The 19,279-nt window shown below is 34.0% G+C and overlaps 1 protein-coding gene across 1 annotated transcript in view; it reads right to left on the bottom strand.

The window, feature by feature from the left end:
* Positions 1-19,279, bottom strand: part of SLC12A2 (solute carrier family 12 member 2) — a 122,708-nt gene that overhangs the window by 3,746 nt on the left and 99,683 nt on the right. The window contains exons 19-26 of the mRNA XM_027874885.1: positions 16,193-16,272; positions 13,962-14,090; positions 10,836-10,883; positions 9,407-9,529; positions 9,157-9,268; positions 6,483-6,569; positions 1,008-1,143; positions 697-764 (exon numbers count right to left, since the gene is read on the bottom strand). Coding sequence (XP_027730686.1) covers positions 697-764; positions 1,008-1,143; positions 6,483-6,569; positions 9,157-9,268; positions 9,407-9,529; positions 10,836-10,883; positions 13,962-14,090; positions 16,193-16,272 — 783 coding nt within the window. The remainder of the gene's footprint in view (positions 1-696; positions 765-1,007; positions 1,144-6,482; positions 6,570-9,156; positions 9,269-9,406; positions 9,530-10,835; positions 10,884-13,961; positions 14,091-16,192; positions 16,273-19,279) is intronic.

The following is a 19,279-nucleotide window of genomic DNA, read 5'->3' as shown; positions in this document are numbered from 1 at the left end:
CATGATTGCATTTGTGGTTTTCTTGGCAAAGATACTGGAGTGGTTTGCCATTTCCTTCTCCAGTTCATTTTACAGATGAGGAAACTAAGGCAAACAGAGCGAAGTGACTTGCCCAGGGTCACATGGCTATAAGTGCTTGTGGCACTTAGACGAGTCTTCCTGACTCTAGACCTGGCATTTTATCCACTGTGCCACCTAACTGCTCCCATTCATAGGGCTAGAAATCAGCAAAACTTGAAGACATCAGAGATAAGGGCTATTTTATTTTCCTTGTTCACACACTGAAGGTTGTTTCTAATAAGCAATGAATTTTCCAAAAAGTTCCCCAAAGTAGAAAAAACATAGTAAGGAATTTGGCAAAATGGCACTGGATTTACAGGTGCTTATACTTAAAGAGAGAAGGAAAGCTAAACTGATTCAACATCATATTTGATGTAAAACAGTTTTTGTAGATAAAGTTAAGCAGCAGATATCTATTTTTCACCACTATATAAGTCAGTATGTGTGTTTAATAGGCAGTCTTTAAAAATTCATTCAACTTAAAATGTATGTTAGAACACAATACCAAAAATCTAAACTGGAATACACGAAAACATTATCTATCTACCTACCTACACTTCCATCCATCCATCTAAAATGGTAACACTTTACTAGAAAAAGTATATCAAACAATGGTATTCTGTACATGTTACTTACATGACAATTATATTAGCAGTACTTGAATGCTCCTTTAATAACTCGTTTAATCTTATCTGGCGGTATGTCTAAACGGCAAAAGAGAAAAGTTAGTCCCAGTTTTAGAAAATTAGCACCTATCATGGTTAATAATTCTAGAAATGGCAAAAGAAAGCTATATAAGGGAGTAAATAAACAAATGATCAATGATAAATTGAAATTCCACAAGACAGAAAAAAGTTCTTTAGTAATTTGTTTGTGGAGACTTATTTTTAAAAATATGTGTATTTTAAAACACATGGTAGGATTACGTAAAGGAAGATAAAGAATACCTTTGTTTTATAAAGTTCAAGCTCATTATCTGTGATTCTCCAAGGTTCATCTTCTTTCATTTTATCTGCAATATCTTGTTCTTTATCATCTTCATGAAGCCTGAATGGCTCAATCATTTCTTCAAAAGCTGTAATACTTCAAAGAAAACAGAATTTAAAATCGGTTATCGTTTTCAATGTTTCTACAAGGTAAAAAAATTTCTAAATATTTCTTCATAATTCTTCACAAAATTCTACTCTGATGTTCTATTTTGGGCAAGCTTTGTCCTACTGGATAGGCACCCACTGGGGTGAGGTGGCAGTGGATGCTTCCTGCCATTCTTCTATTGGCCTGGCAATGTGTGACAACCCTTCTCCTCTCTCTCCTGCCCATATATTCCACTGTCCTGGGGCCTATCTACCTATAACCCCCAACAGGTGCACAGACTGGTCTTTCTGGGAGACAGATTGCCTCTTTTTATGTTATAACTATGCCTGTGATGCACTATTCTTTGTGTCACTTTTCCCACTCCCCCACAATTGATTGTCCTGTGCATTACTGCTACTCACCCCCTATTAACTTTGCCTTCAAGTAAAAGAATTCTGTGACTTTTCATGGCCTAGAGGTGGGCTTGAGCTATACTAGTGGAGCTCAAACTCTAGCAGATTCTATCATTCTGGAAGGGCCTTGAGTATAGTTGTGTGGCAGTTGGGGGTTAAGTGACTTGCCTAGAGTCACACAACTAGTGAGTGTTATGTGTCTGAGGCCATATTTGAACTCAAGTCCTCCTGACTCCAGGGCCAATGCTCTATCCATTGTGCTACCTAGCTGCCCCGGGGGGTTAAGTTTTTAGCCACATCTCATGAAGCTACAAAAAATTACAAAATGGCTTAGTCCTGCGCTGTCCTTTTCAGCTTCCCAAATGATGCTGGTATAGCAGTAGAAAAGGGCACAGGATGCTAGGAATCACATGGTGGTTTAACCATTTATGAATATTAATATAGTGTTCAAACTCTACATGTGGTACTTGTCCAGTGACCAAAGAGTGACTTTATTACTGGAAGAATCAAATCATATCAAACTTTAAATGCTTGCTCTAAGTGAAGCAAGAAGGCAAAAGAAAGTTTCTATTAGACGGAAAGATGGCTCAGAGAGACAAATAAGGAGTTTGCAGAGTTTATTTTATTCTGCATTAAAACACAATGAATAGTTATTCCATGGGACATTGGTCATCTCTAATAGAATGTAGTACCATTTCTCCCTAATTCTTGTACTTAGTACTTATTCTCAATATACATAACCATGGACATACTGCTGCTCTTATTTTGGTTCACACTCTATTGCTTCTAGAGCGAGGGTTCATAATTATTTTTTTGCATTAATTTTAGTGTTCTGGTGAACCCTATGAAATTCTTCCAAAAAATATTTTTAAATAACTGAAGGAAGAATAATATACTTATTAACTAGAAAATAACTGAATGGGAATATATGGTTAAAATAAATCTGGTAGAATGAGATTGGAAATAAAGTTGGAAAACAAGTGAATATTAAGAGAAATACAGGTTCATGGTAGATTGTTTACAAATAATAGCTGGATTGGGAAGAATGCATCTTTGTAACCATGTCAAACAACATTACTATGTATTTGAACTGACTAGCTAAAAAGGAAAGCATTTATTTGGAGATAATGGAAAAGAGGTAAATTCATCAATCAACCAACCAATGTTCTTTTGCATTTATAGCTTTTTCTTTCAATTCATTGCCTCTGAAGAACTGGCACAGTGCTTTACTCACAGTAATTTAATAAATGCTAAATATTTATTGAACTCTTTACAGTGAAATTATCATATCAGAAAAATGTAATCATATTTCCTGCCATTTCCTACTATTTTTATGTGGGGAAAAGCAATTAACTCTTTTTTTCTGATAATTTTTTCCCTTTATTGGAATGTCTTTGAAATGCTTAAAATGCTTAAACTTTATAAGTATTTACTAGGCTGTTAGATTATTTTGTGACACTGTTACCTAATTTCTCTTCACCGAGGTTATTCTTCTAAATAGTACAATTAGTATGTTATAATATTTAAATTATACTAGAAAGAGTATGAATGAAATTTATAGGTGAAATAGTGTACATGATTATTATTTGATAGGAAAATGAAAGAATTTTTGACAATGATTCTTTGGTATTTTTTTTTTTTTTTAGTAGTGCTGGCGGGATGAACATATTAGGCCAAAATGTGGTGGTATAACCACACTGGTTCCCTTTCAAGTGTCTTCTGTGAGTGTGGACAGGAGCAGCACTTTTATATTTTTATTAAACTGTATGCTTAGTTAAGCAGTCTCTGATTATAGACTTGGAGCTGGAAGGGATCTTACTGGCAGGCAGGCCATCTAGTTCAACCCTCTTTTTTTTTTACAAACTGAAGAAAAGAGAGGTTCAGTGACTTCCCCAAGGCCACTCAGACAGTAACTAACTCCCTCAACCGAGGCACTCATTTTCTGTGATTTTATTTGGTGCCAAAGTAGGTACCTCTCCCCTACAGCTCAGAGAATAGGAGAGTTGGTTAGCTACTGAAGGACAAGTAACTTTCCCAGGGTTATGCGGCCAATATGTGTTAGTCAGGACTTGAACCTAGATATTTCCTGGCTTTGAAGCTAGCATTCTAACCACTATGCTTCTTTAGGACAAAAGTGACTTCAAAATCTGGTTCACTGGAAAGAACAGGAGCTCTGGAACCAGAAGAAAATTCCAGCTATGACTCTTATTACTTGTCCTCAGCTATAAAATGATAGAGATGGATGAGATGGTCTCTGAGGTTACTTTCAGCTCTAAATCTAAATCTATGATCTTATGAGACTGTGATGGCATATCAGTTCTTTGAGAAGTGTTTCCTTGCTTCCTTCTTTCTTGTATTTGTACACCCAATGCCTGTCACATAGCAGGACCTTAATAAATGCTTGCTGATGGATAAATTAATATAAGCTCCTTGAGGGCAGGAAATGTTTGATTTCTGAATTTCAATAGTCAACAAACATTTCTTAAGCACCTACTATGTGCTAGGCATTGTACTAAGTGCTATTTCTATTGCCAGGCCTTGCACAAGCAGATATTGAATTAAACATTTAATTTGCTGAATCTTGTATTATAGGACTCAAACATTTGCCAAAAGAGTGTGATGAAATAATTACAGTTTATATACCAACATCTGTTGCAGAGGATGTGGAAATCAAGGAATTCTACAATGAATCTGATGAGACTGTCCAAATCAAGTGAAGACATATTTTAAACTTGGTAACTTCAATGTAAAGGTGGGTATGGAAAAGAATGACAAAAAATATGGCTCTGGTCTAAGAAACATAAGATGTCAAAGATGCGCAGGAGACTCATGCTCACAGAAACAGGAATATCTTCTTTAAGAAGAGAGTCTGTATGCACTGGACACAACGAGAATCAAATAACATCACAGAAAACGAGTGACTGGTTACTCAGGTGGGAACGATTTCTGAATAAGCTGTCTGTACAGTTAGTACAGATCTGTTATATAAAATGATTAAAAAAAAGAACAAAATTAGAAAAATAAACATGAGAAGACATTGTGGTTATTTGAGGGGCTATCAACACCAACTATCAACTATTTTCTAAGGAAGTAATCAATGTAAATCAACAGCCACAATGAGGAAGCCAAAAAAGCCTAGAAACCACAGCAGCCAGAAAGAAACAAACAAAACAAAACAAACCACTTGATCTTCTTAAGTGGAGAGATAAAGCAATCATGGAATACCAATCTAGGAAGACTTAAAGGTACAGATATGGCATCAGAGAAAGAGAGTCACTGTATTTTCCCTTTCTTGACAAGAGTAATGCAATTTTAGAATAAACCTCTATTTCAATGTTAAACGAGCTAACTCCTGCCTCTCTTCAGTTCTTATATAAGACTGACCAAAAGGAGTCTATACTATCTTGCATTCTCAGGCCAACATCAGACTAGCAGATTAGATATCCTCTGTATCCCTTACCTTCCCTGAAATACAAGTTGCTCCCAAGGCCACCAGCATAATTATGTGTTTTCTGTATACGACAAGTATCTGTAGGAAACTGTTTAAACTTTTCTGTGTGTCAACTGTTATTCCTCCTTGCAATGATTTATGACAATATATGAAATAAAGCCTTTTACTGACTTGTATTCTAAACTGCAATAAAATGGGTTATCTTGCCACAGAAGTTATCCAAAAAACAAAGAAGAGGCACATGGTGGATGTAAACAGACTATGTGGCATATAAGCAATATATGACTAGCTAAGGAAGTAGGATAGTTATCTATCAAGAGCAAGGAGTAAAAGGACAACTCATTTTCTCCACTGGCATCCACACAATGTCAAGAAATCTCACGGAAAGCTTTCTTGTATTTGTATCCCCAGACAAAAAGATTTAGGGGATGCCTGGTCAAGAGTAGCACAGGAAGGGGCAGCTAGGTGGCAGAGTGGATAAAGCACTGGATCTGGAGTCAGGAGGACCTGAATTCAAATCCGATCTCAGACATTTAATAGTTGTGTGACCCTGGAGAAATCATTTAACCCCATTGCCACCTCCCTCCCCTGCCCAAAAAAAGTAGCACAAGATGAGAAAAGTGAGCATCCACACTGATGATCTCTCTCTCTCTCTCAAGAGACTTTTGCTTGACTGTACTTGTTTGTTATGAGACAGACCATTTTCTTCGGTGTGGAGAGGTATCTATGGGACATTTTGAGGGTGATGCAAAAACAAAAAAGAAAATATTGTCAATGAAATCTTTTCACACACACATACACACAGATTATATAAAGCATACTTCCCTAAATGATTTTAAATATTTGACAATCAAGAAGATATACATTATTACTTCATGAAGTCAGGTAACTTATTACAGAAATAATAATGGTTTTGGTACAGTTCCAAAAGAAAACCTCAACAAATATTTCAATTTTATAACATTTCTATGAAAATAAAGAAGAGCCCACATTTTCAAGGAGAGGTAGAAAAAGTAAGAAGATAATTCTGAATAAAATTTAGTTTTATGGAGGAATTCTGAGTGCCTTTAAGCTAATATTTGTATGCTCTTGAATTGAATGAAATTTTTATGAACCTTAACATATTTTAAAGCAATCTTCTTGTGATATAAGAGAAAGGAGAGGGAAGATATCAGCATCATCTTTGACACGGAGTCAAACTGTATATAATGTCCACAGAGAAGTCGTAAGATGAAAGATTTGGAGTAGAAGAGACCTTAAGAGATCATTTCAACCAAATCTTTATCCCTTTCATGGTACGTACAAGATAAGGAAGGTAGTTAAGTGACAGGGCTGTTAAACCCAGTTTCTCTGACTCTAAATCCAACACTTCTCCCATTTTTAGAAAAAAGATTTAAGTTCTAAATGGAATATTCTCTCCATGAATTCATCAAAGTAATACATTCGTGACCTACTCAACTGAAGAAGACATTTATGTAACTTACTTTTCTTTCTTAGGCTTTGTGTTAATGTCTCCCAGGACCATGATGTCTGAGAAGTCTATCCGGAATTTGCTGAGTAAAGTTGCCATCCTAAAACAGAGACATAAAGTTGTAGATTTAAGGACTTAAGAAACGTTTCAATTCTCACATTAAGGCTGAAACTAGTTGATCTGGAAAAAAAAAAGTACTGAGTCTTTCTAAATTTATTTAATAGAACCTTATAGTACGTGCTTCAGTTCTCTGAGGGTATTTTATTTCTACTTTCTTTTGTCTACTCATGCAGCATGGACTGCTCTCCCATTCTCCTGAAAATTACTGTGTCCTTGGGCTACCCGTTTTGTTTTTTAAATAACTTTTAAAAATTATGGACTTGACCTCAACAAATATGAACATTTCTACATACAAAGAGAAAAGGAAAAGAGTTTGCCTATGAAACTGTGCCTCTCTTATATATACAGCTTGTTTTTATTTAAAGGTATATATTCAAGTTATCATGGTAACACCAACATTACCTTTCTTGTCTGTACCCTCTTCTGAACACCTGCTCTCTTCTATATATTTTAAAAAGATTTCATTGACAATATTTTCTTTTTTGTTTTTGCATCACCCTCAAAATGCTCCATAGATCCCCTCTCCACACCAAAGAAAATGGTCTTTCTCATAACAAACAAGTGCAGTCAAGCAAAAGTCTCTTGAGATTTTAAATTGTTTCATAATTATTTTAATTTTCATTTCTCTTATGAATTGAGGCATTTTTATTTTTGTTTATATTTTTTTTCTGGTGACCTTTTATCTACTGGAGAATGGCTCTTGTTTATGTTTGTATATATTGTCTATATCTTACATATTAGACTTTTATAAAAAAAATTTGCTACAAAGATTCAGTTCACTGTTTCCCTTCTAATTCTAACCATATTTGCTTTTGTTTTTAATGAAAACTTTTCAGTTATCAAAATTATGTGTCTTTTATGATCCATCCTCTGTATCCTGTATTTGGCCAAGAACTCACCATATTTTTCATTTTTGAGATTCCCTACACTTTTAATCTGTCCATTAAGGCTAATTTCTCTCAGACTGCTTTCTGATTTTCCTAGTAGTTTTTGTTGAATACTTACTATTTTCTGTAGTATTTGGCATTCTTGCCACAAACTATGGTTCAACTGCTCTTGGGACTTTGTGTACCCTAAATATTATTGATTGACTTCTTGACTATTTAAGAAGTACCTTTAGTTTTGATGATTACTGCTTTGAAGCATATTTTGAGATGTAGTCCTGCAAGATTCCCTTTGTCTCAATTTAAAAAATTACTTCTCTTTTAGTTTCCTGGTCCTTTGATCCTCCAGGTGAATTTTTATCATTTTGTCTAGTTCCATAAAGCAATGTACTGGTCATATGATAACTGAATCAGTAAATTAATCCTGGCAGTCTTGTTATTCTTATCATTTTATACAGTCCATTCATGAGCAATTAGTCACTCAATCAATTATGATTTCCTTTATTTCTGTAAAGAGTTTTATAACCGTATTCATACGATTACTGTATCTCAGTAAATAGATTCCCAGATATTTTACACATTCTGTAATTATACTAAATGGACCAATTTTTAAAAATTATTTCTTACTGGGTTTGTTGGTAATATATACAAAGGTGATAATTTTGTGGATTAATTTTATATCCTGTTACTTCGATGAAGATAGTAATTATTTCAATTAAAGTTTTAGTGGAATCTACAGTACTCTAAGACTAAGTAACCAACACATCATCTGCAAATGTGATCATTTTCCTTCCTCTTTGCCTAAGTAATTTCTTCAATTTGGTTTTCTTGTCTTACTGAGATTAGATTATATCAATACCAAACAAGTGTCCCCAATCTTTATCACTGATCTTACTGGAAAGAGCTCTAATGTTTTAACCATTACAAATGATGTCAGCTTTCAGTTATGGAAACTATTTACCACATTAAAGCCAATCTCTTTATTCCCAAGCCTTTCAATTTTTTCAACATAATGGTTATTATATTATTTCAAAAGTTTTTTTCTAATCTATTGACAGAATCATATGTTCATTTGTGTGAAGGTGCTACATATAACAGAATTATGTCTATTTCTTTCTAATCTCATTAAATGCTGAAGATCTTCTGTTTCTAAATACTCTAAAATTCTACTCTTACATGCAGAAGCACAGAAGCTGGCTATGGCATAAAGTCTCTAGTCCTGGAATTGAGTCTGATGGAATCAGTGGGACTGCACATACTGATAAAGTAGTTGTATTACCTAGAAGTCCTATCTTATTTCTGCCAGTGTTTAACTAGTTTTGCTAGGTCCTAAATTTTAATCAAAATACAAATACAAATTATATATTTATGTATGTATCTCTACCTCTCTATATGTACTGTATATATATTTAGTTGACTAAATTATAGAGATATACTCACACATATATATATGCCCAAATTCTGTTTGATACATTCATTTAAGGAATTTTTTCCTTTGGATTTAAAATATTTAAATTACAGTACTTAATAGAATATCAAATGTTTAAAGTATAATATTAATTTGAAATGAGTTTTCTGAATTTTATCTATGTAGTTTTAATCCTACATGTATCTTCAAAGTAAATTCTAATATTGACATAATCACTGAATAAGCAAAATTCATTTTCATTTAGAGTAACTTACGCTCTCCGATCGTGATCTATTCTGTTTATTTTTCCACCAATAAATACTCTGATCTTACAGTCTTTCCACTTTTTCTTAGTAGTCAGAAGATAAGGTATCAATAAGGTCAAACCTGATTGAATAATAAAATACAATAAGTCATTAAGTACGTTCAACTGTATATGATTTACTTTTAATACTTCATTCTGTGCCAATTACTGAAGACATTTTTAATAAAAAGCATCAATAAATAAATTAGAAGCAACCTCACCTCCATCATCAAAAAGCCACCAGACATCAATAGTATTTTTGCCTTGTTTTTTCTGAAATTGTGTACTAGCTTCAAGAAGTCTTTGGTCAGCTACATTTAATGGAGCAACAGGGCCTTTAGGTTCTAAAGGATGGAAACAAGAATATGTGAGAAAAAAATTTAAGCTTCCTTTTGTTTAATCACCTTCCTTACCATTTCCTCACTTTTGTGTAAAAAATTATATTGCTTCCTCTTCCAATGTGTCAACCATAATAAATGTAGTTCCTTATAGAACTTTAAACATCTTAAAATGAGTTATATAAAACCAAACATTTTTAGTGTTCTGAAAGTACTAACAAAATGTAAAACTTTTTTAATAACTGGCCCAGAAATTCTAAACACAATTCTTGAAAAACTCTTTAATCTTTTAGACTAGTTGGGTAATCTGAGGTCTATAACTCATAATCTGGCCTGTCAATGACTTGATACAAGAACATATTTTAAAAGTACGCTTGTACACTGAAGAATTAAATGGAAGCATCTATGAAAAACAATTTACATTCAAAATTACCCACTGAGAAACATTTTACTCATTGTTTGTCTTGGCATTTGATATCTTGAAATTCGGGGTGGGAAAGAGGTTTGGGATAGGGATCCCACAACCTGCTATTAGAGTACATATGCAACTAGTTGGAAAAGAACCCACCTACAGCACGGTTGAAATGAACTATGTACCAGAGGTGAATAACTATGTTCTCCAGGATCTTTGAACCAAAACAAAGAAAAAATGAGCTCTGAGAGTAGGTGAATAACTTTACTCATGAAAATACTACCCAGTTTTATAAAGCAGAAATCCACAGGAGGAAATCTGGTCACCAATGTAGAATTACTGTCATTTAAATCATAACATCTACCACAAAATGTTATGGCATGTATGCAGAGTACAAAATTATTCATGATGAAATAACATGGCTACCAAACCACACTCCTCCAAACTCTCACCTCTACCCTCTAATTCAATAATGATTATGTATCTCCCAAGGCTCAGCAGAACTATGAAAAATATGAAAAATATCATAAAAGTTAAATAAAATTTTATTATGAAAAAGATTTAGATGGATGCAATTTATGGTCATGAATGAAACTCTTCATTTTTTACTCCTAATTATCTAACATGGGCCAAAACAAAAACATTCAATCACTAAAACCTTAACCTTTAGGATCTGAACATTTCCAATAACATGCTATTTTACAATTTTGTTTATATGATTTCATTTTTGCTGTATGAAACTGCTTTATGTAGTTGGAATAATCAATGATCATTTCTCTAATCTGTAATTCACAAATAACTGTATTACAACCTCACCATGGAGATAAAGACTTCTAAAAAAATTTGGCGTTAACAGCATGGAAAAAAATGGATTGAAACAAAAAGATGGAAAATGCCTGCCTTTTTTCAACAGTGGTTGTGTTGGAGTCTTGCCATCCTCTTCCTCATCTAGATTTTGTTTAAAAAATACAAAATAGAGGTTAATTTCTTTTGTATTATTAATGAAATAATGAAAACTAACAACATACATCTAAACAAAACATAGTATGAAACTAGTCCATGAGAAAATAAGTCAAGATTGAAGAACCATTTTTTTTGTACTGAGCAGTTAATATTTTAAAATCAGGTATATCATGGACAGCAACTTTAAGACTACTAAATATAAGAAACTCCTTAAATTTGTCCCTGCAAAAATGCCTAAAGTTTCTTTCTTTTTTTTTTTTTTTTTAAGAATTTGAACTTTTAAAAAAAATTTTTTTTTTTAATTTTTAGGCAACTGGGGTTAAGTGACTTGCCCTGGGTCAGACAGCTAGTAAGTGTCAAGTGTTTGGTCTGAGGCCAGATTTAAACTCAGGTCCTCCTGACTTCAGGGCCTGTGCTCTATCCACTGCGTTACCTAGCTGCCCCTTCTAAAGTTTCACTGGGGTTAAAAAATCTCCTAACTGAAATCAGCAGAAGATAACTTTATACTGTAGAATTTAAGCTACAGCAAAACTGTTGAAACTAAATAAGTACATGTGTAAGTAAATCACATAATTACAAATGTGCTGTTGTACATACTACTATGCTGATGACTAAAGGTAATCTTGGGGGTGAGGGAATGTTTTATAATGCCATAGAAACCCCCAAATATAACAAAGAAATACTTGGGAAGTTGAAGAGATGGGATATGATTTTTCAAATAGCCTTTTTTCCTTTATAAATGAAGTATAAAAATATTTCAAGTATAAATAATTTTTTTATAAATAAAATATTTAAATTAATCAACCAAAAATTTAAATTCCAATCACATATTTTTAAACTTGCATTTCTTCAGTTTATTACTTTAAATAGAAATGGCTTTAAGTTAAGCTTGTCATAGGTTGCTGTTTTGGGAAAACTTACATAAGCAAGCAGAAACAAAACCTTCAACTATATATAAGCACAACTACATTTTAAATATATCTGACTGAATAATGCTCTAAACTTTTATAAATTGAAATAAAGGTCATTTCATTAACTTAATACTTACTGAAGTAGGTATACTTCTTTTTGAAAATTCTACTTTTTTAAACCACTGACCACATATATTAAAAATATAGGACTCTCCTAGAATAGGTAATGGCTCGGGTATATACTTTCATATTAGCAAAGGAAAACACACAGACCCAGCCTTTAAAGATTTATAATCAAAGGAAACTTGATGTTTTGTGATTAGAATTGTGGTATACCTAATAAACATGAAGTCGCTAAATTCTAAAAATTGAAAAATTAATGCCTATTGCTAAAGGATTTCGCAGAATGACTGGAAAAGATATTTTATGCACCAGAAAAAAGCCAATAGTGAATGGAAATGAGAGGAACTTATTTTGCGTCAAAGACAAAAACACATATATATCTGGCAAGACAAGAAGTGCAGCAGAGGGGAAAAAGTAAAAAGTAAGCGAAATATGAGAAGAAATAAATTAACCAAGAAGTGAATAGGTTGTGAGCAAAGAACCCAAAGAAAGGATGACAGTCTAAATTAAAAGGGAAATTTAATACTTTTTTTTAACAAGAAAAAATTTCATTAGCACAAAGAGAGGGAAAAAAGGCTAACATTAAAATTTCAATGGAAGATTAATAGAGATTGGAGAAGAAGAGATGAATTTCACAAATGTAGAAATATTGACCATGTAGTAATGTAGACAGTAGGTGGTGAAATGACATTAATATTTGGAATTTGGGAGGAAAGTGACTGTTAATAAGGATGAAAAGTAGGGGAGAATATATATGATATAGATGGTTGATATACAAAGTACTCTCATGTTTAGCTTAGTTAAGCTGGCAGCATGACAGATGGAGATACTAGATTGAGTAGAGGTGGAAGAGTCAGGGTGGAGAGTCAGATTTGGAAGTCATTCAGAGCTTTTTCATCCTTGAAAATGAAAACAGAAAGCATAAATTTTGTGGGATCAGTTATCTAAAACTTTCCTGTAATGCAGAAAAAATCTATAAAAATGCTTACCAGTCAAGTTCTTCCTACTGGATAGGAAAAGAAAATAGGCATATGTGTAGATACATATACGTAATACAGGGTAATACTTGGTAGTTAAATATGTCAGTCCTAAGAGTCAAAGTCAGAACTGCTTTTTTAGAAAGCAGTGCTGGGAATAGGCTAGGCAGTGGCGTATTACTAGTATAGGGAATAACTGATGTAGAACTTCTATTCACTGATGGCAGATTCATATTCTATTCATATTTTTGTTTTTTAGAGACATGTCTAGGGCACTGAGAAGTTAAGTGACTTGTTTAGGGTTACACAGCTGGTATGTATCATAAGAATCTTAACTCTACAGCTGACATTCTATTCATTACACTAATGTTCTTCTCTGGATATAATGTAATACTCATTTTTGAAGATTTTATAAAGAAAGACCATTTAAAAAAATTCTCATTCCACAAATAAAAACAATATAGCAAGAACTTTTTAATTTGATACAACTTAAACAGCATGTCACTTAAGACTAATCAATGCCATACATACAGAAATAATCTGATAATGCTAGTGCTTAAAAGGGACAGTAACACCCTAACCACCACATTTTCAGTCTGCATAAACATTTAAGAAGTTCAGTGACTTTCCCAATGGGACAACATAGTAGAGCTGTAATCAGAATCCAAAGACATATGATTTGTAAGTTCATTGTTCAACTTTTGAATCTTCTTCAACTTTCTTCCCATTTAATCTAAATTAAAATGGTGTATATTACTTAAGCTTTGAGTATCTACAGTTTTGTGCAGTGGTTCCTATATATCTAGAATAATTCTTAAGGGCAACTTAACATCTGGAATTGAAAGTACAAAATGGAAGATTGTACCAGACATGGAATACGGTCTAATTTCAATAAACTGCACAATACTGGGCAAAGGTTACTACATTAGATAGTATATTGGTCATAAATGACAAATTATTATGAACACATTTCTCTGGAGAAATTTAAAATTAAGCAGAAATGAAAGTGACCTACAATTACTATTAACAGTGAATAGTATTTGAGAAATTACCTTTATGCATAACAGGACTTTTCTCATCAGATGGTTTAGAAGCGTCAGCATCAGTCTTTCTGCCATATTCCACATTTAGTACAACATCTTTAGAACCTGGAGATTTTTCCTGAGATGATAGTAGCTCTTCTGGAAATATACAAATAACAGAACAAAAAAAAAAGGTAGATTAATTAGGAATCTCACTTCAGGGGTCAAAACAAGTTTCATTTTTCAGGTTTACTTAAATGATACATATTTTAGTGAACTTAAATATGTAATTTTGATAAATTTCTTTACATTCTAAAAAATGAGTTTGATATCTACTTTGTAGTAACTAATGGGATTCCTTAAAAATATAAACCCATGCCATAAATTTATGAACAAGTTTACACATGTGAAAAACTTACAACGTATGTCTCTGCAGATCTTCTCTGTGACAAAATACTTGCTAGACTGTACAAAGATGGAAACTGTCTTATTTAAACTGCATCATCACTCAGGTCTCACACAGTACTGCATACAGTAGGCAATTAATATTTTTTTGATTTGATTATAGTATATTGTGTTAATATCAGTTCAACTGTAAGGTCAAGGCCCAACAACAAAGCTCCAAATTCATTGTCCTTTACTTCTTGAGTGAAAAGACATAGTGATTAAATTCTAATTTTATTATAATCTAGCAATCTTTTGAAATTAATCAAAATTGACCAAGCATTTCAATTCTTTTTTTAATTTTAATTTTAATTTTTAGGCAATTGGGGTGAAGTGACTTGCCCAGGGTCACACAGCTAGTAAGTGTCAAGTGTTTGGTCTGAGGACGGATCTGAACTCAGGTCCTCCTGACTTTAGGGCCGGTGCTGTATTCACTGCGCCACCTTGCTGCCCCAAGCATTTCAATTCTTTCAAATATTTATACTAGTCAGAGCCCAAAGACAAATTAATAAAACTTTATAACACATGAACATAATGCAACTCATTTTGTTTAAATGAAGAGATCAATATTTTCTTTTAATATTTAATAATGATAATACTGTCAATTATACATATATACATATATATATGAAAATTTCAAAGTTAACACTAAGTCATAAACTGATTAAACCTCAATCAACACAATATCCGAGAGGACACTAAGAGATAATTATGAAGAACATACACAGTATTTTGCCAAGCCAACTTATAAGTAAAGGAAAAATTCACTTTTCATTGTGTATTTTAAAAGCGTTTACTGCATGCATTTTAAAAATGGTAATAAAGTACACACTTTTCTGGATTTAAGGTAATGAAATGGGAGAAGAGAGGAAGAAAGAAGACAGAAATTATCTTCATTTGGAGCTACAGAAGCATAGATTTAGAGCTAGAAGGAACCTAAAGGATCTGATCCTATTCATTTTATAAAAGAGTAAACTGAGGACCAGAGAAGTTAAGTGACTTGCTGAAGGTCACACAGGAAGTAAGTAGCAGAGTTGAGATTTGAACCCAGGTCTCTTCTAACTTGACTCCAAATCCAGCATAATTTCTATAATTAATTAAGAAATAGCTGCTATTGCTAAATATCTCTAATTCCATTGTTTTAATTTTAATTTATTGTGTTCATGTGCTTTTTCTGTGTTTTGAAAGGTGTATTAAACATTTAAAGCTATTTAAGAACTTCAAAAATGTATACTAATTTCAGTTTTTAAAAGATGACATGATAGTCCCTTAGAACTTCTGCTACATAAATGCAAAATGTAATCTTGGATTCATAATTAATTTTTAGGAAAATACTGATTTTACAATGTTATTTCTGAAGACACGTAAATTCTAAGATGCCCACTAAAAGTGGCAAGGTATATTTAATTAACATGTTTGGCATTATTATCTGCATATAAAGTTTTTGTATAAACACGAAAATGGGGAAAACTTTTATTTAAAAAAAAAATTTTTTTTTTGTGAGGCAATTGGGGTTCAGTGACTTGCCCAGAGTCACACAGCTAGTGAATGTTATGTGTCTGAGGCCGCATTTGAACTCAGGTCCTCCTGACTCCAGGACCTGTGCTCTACCCAGTACTCAAAAACTTTTTAAAAAAATCTGTAGTTGAAGACATGTGAGTTACTGTGAAATTTAAGTCATGCTAATACGTTTGCTTTTCTTTTAGAAAATTCTCACCATAAGGGTTATTGCATAATGTTTATATAATTGCTATAAAAATTAGCTTTTTAACTTATATATTTTTTTAAAATGAAAAACTCTTTCACGTAAGATTTACCTTGCCCTTGAAGATGAGAAATATCCAGGCCTTCCTTTAAGCGAATAACCACTACTCCGTACTGGATGTCAAAGGCATCACTGCAAATAGGACAAAGTTATACAAATAAAATACTAGTATGGTTTCCTGATTTCTTAAATCACAAATCTGGGCTGGATGTTCTCTTTAGTTCAAAACATTCAAATTCATGTGAGTGCATGTATAATCTACCCCTCCACTCTTGAGAGCATCTCTATCCTTTCAGTCACCCAGGTTTACAATTTTGGAGTCATCCTTGACTCCTTGTTCCACATATCCAAATTAGTTACTGAATCTTGGTTATTTCTATCTCCCTAAGATGGCTGACACCCATCCCTTTCTTGTCACTTACACGATCACCACCTGAGATCTGGCCTCCTCCCCCAGTACCAGTACCCCACTACTATGATAACAGCCTCCTGTTGGTCTTTCTGCCTCAAGTCTTTTCCTACTCCAGTCCATCTTCCACTCAGCTGCCAAAGTGATCTTCGTAAAACACTGATAGGTCTGACCATGGAACGCTTCTACTCAATAACTCAGTGACTCCCTACCACCTACAATCAGATGCTCCTCTTTTTGGCACTAGCGAAGGTCAGCACTTTTTCTTCAACTGAAGAGTTTTTAGAATGTAAGCTCTCTCACAAGTACGGATTGTTTTATTCCGAGCACTTGTATCATTTGCTGCATGACTGATAAAGAGCGGGCTAGAGCATGGAAAAATTAAACTATTGGCCCAGGGTCACACAAGCTGTTGGAGGTGGTACTCAAACTCAGGTCTTTCTGGCTTTGAAACCTGCTTTCTACTTCTCCAAGTTGCCTTTCTAAATTTCAGTGTAAGTGAGGTAAAATTTGACACACAAGGTTAAAGGTTTTATAATTAGCTCCTTTCTTGGGTTTCTAGGTATCTCTACTGCTGTAATTCCTATGTTGTAGCTGCCACCTCTGGTATCTAGGCTACTGGATATAAATCAGCAATTTTATTCCTCCTCATCCTTTTTAAGCCACTAGGTGGCACAATGGATAGAGTGCTGAGCCTAGTGTCAGGAAGATCTGAGCTCAAATCCAGCCCCAGGCACTTTGTGACCCTGGGCAAATCACTTAACCTCTGCTTGCCTCAGTTTCCTCAATTGTAAAATTAAGATAATAATACCTCACAAGGTTGTTATTGGGATTAAGTGAGACAATATTTGTAAAACACTTAGCATAGCATCTGGCACTGTTAAGAGCTTAATAAAAGCTTTTTCTACCCTCTCCCCCACCTCCATTTTATAGCTGAAAAATTTTTTATTTGATTTGTAAGACTCGGGAAATACACTCTTTATCAACCCTAATTGGAGATATACTCTATGCCTGGCAAGGAGTATACTCCTATATTTTGAGTCATGATTCAAAAACCCACATTTCATTGATTCATCTTCTTAACCGGCTGTTTCCAAGTCTAGATTTCTATTATGACCTCCTTTCCTCTGATGGGCAGCAGTGATAAAAACACTATTTGTATCACTAAGGTCCAAGAGTTTTATTACAATAAGAATTCAATTTTAGATTTAAGACCCCATAACCAATGAGTAGTCGTTGCAGAACAGTGGACAAAGAGGGAAAGGGAGAAGGGAAGGGAATAAGCATTTATATAGTACCAACTATGTGCCAGGCACTGTACTGAGCACTTTTTTTTTTTAAACAAATATTACCTCATTTGATCATCACAACAACCCAGTAAGTTAGGTGCTATTATTATCCCCATTTTATAGTTGAGGAGACTGAGGAAAACAGAGAAAGTCTGGGCAAGCCACTTAACTTGCCCAAGGTCACACAGTTAGTTAGTAGTCTGGGAGCAGACTTGAATTCAGTTCTTCCTGACTCCAGACATAGTGCTCAAAAAACTACACCATCAGCTCCTCCAAAGAGCCAGCCTTAGAGTCAGGAAGACTTGGGTTCAGATCTTGCCTCTGACATATACTAGCTATGTGTCTCCCAACAAGTCATTTAACCTCTAAGTTCCCCAAGCAGATCTTTTAGGTGTGGAATAGAGCTTGGGAGACTAATTAATGAGTTGGATAAAAAGAAAACAATGAATGATTGGAAGTCTACAGAGTATTGTACAGGTAAAACTTCCTTCTCCTATTCGGCCAGTGCAAAAGAGAAGAGATTCTACCCTTTAGGCTAAAAACCCAAAGGCTGAATTGAATGAATTCTGTAATTTACAGTATAAATAGATGAGCATTTGTTAAAAATATTAAACATCAATCAACAAATTTCTACTATGTGCCAAATATTATGCCAAGAGTTAGGGATATAATAGGAAAATGAGGCAGTTCTTGCCCTCAAGACACTTACATTCTACATGCTCAAGAAAAACATGTACACTATATAGGAAAAAAAATACATAATGAGGGGAAAATAGTAACAACTGTAGGAACCAGGAAAGGCCTCTTGAAGGAGGATTGCACTTGAACTGAATTTTAAAGAAAGCTACAGCTTCCAGGAGATAGAGGTAGGGAAGGAGAACAGACTGTGGAAAGGCAAGAGATGGGAGGGATGCCATGTATCAGGAGCAATTCTCAGGTTAATGGGAGACAGGAGTATAGAATGTGTTCAAGGGATCAATGACCATTACTGCCTGGAGACAGATTATGAAGGACACTCCACAAAGCTAAGGATGACACAAAAATCAAGTTGTATTTTATTATTAAACTACCAGACCCCATATCCAAAAGGTGTGAAAGGCTAAAAAAGAGATGTACAAATAGCCTGACAGGGAGCAGAAAAACGAACCAAATACATACAAATGGTCCATTCCACGTGATTTTGTAAATGGGTGATTTGAAAATAGTATTTTTAAGACCAGACCTGTGATTTCAGTGCTGTAGGATCTCTTAGTTCCCCTTTCGCCAATGCAGACTGGAATGTGCTCTGTAACTTATCATCTTAGAGAGCTGCCTAAGGCACAGAGAGGTTAACACAGGGGCCACATGCCAATACTTGTGAGAAGAGGAATTTGAACCTAGGTCTTTCTGACTCTATGGCTGGGTCTCTGTTTACTATACCATGCTGACTTTCAGAGAGCAA

The sequence above is a fragment of the Vombatus ursinus genome, unplaced genomic scaffold (assembly GCF_900497805.2).
Source record: "Vombatus ursinus unplaced genomic scaffold, bare-nosed wombat genome assembly UNPS02014807.1, whole genome shotgun sequence".
In the NCBI taxonomy this organism is placed as follows: Eukaryota; Metazoa; Chordata; class Mammalia; order Diprotodontia; family Vombatidae; genus Vombatus; species Vombatus ursinus.
This window is presented reverse-complemented; position numbering and strand designations above follow the sequence as displayed.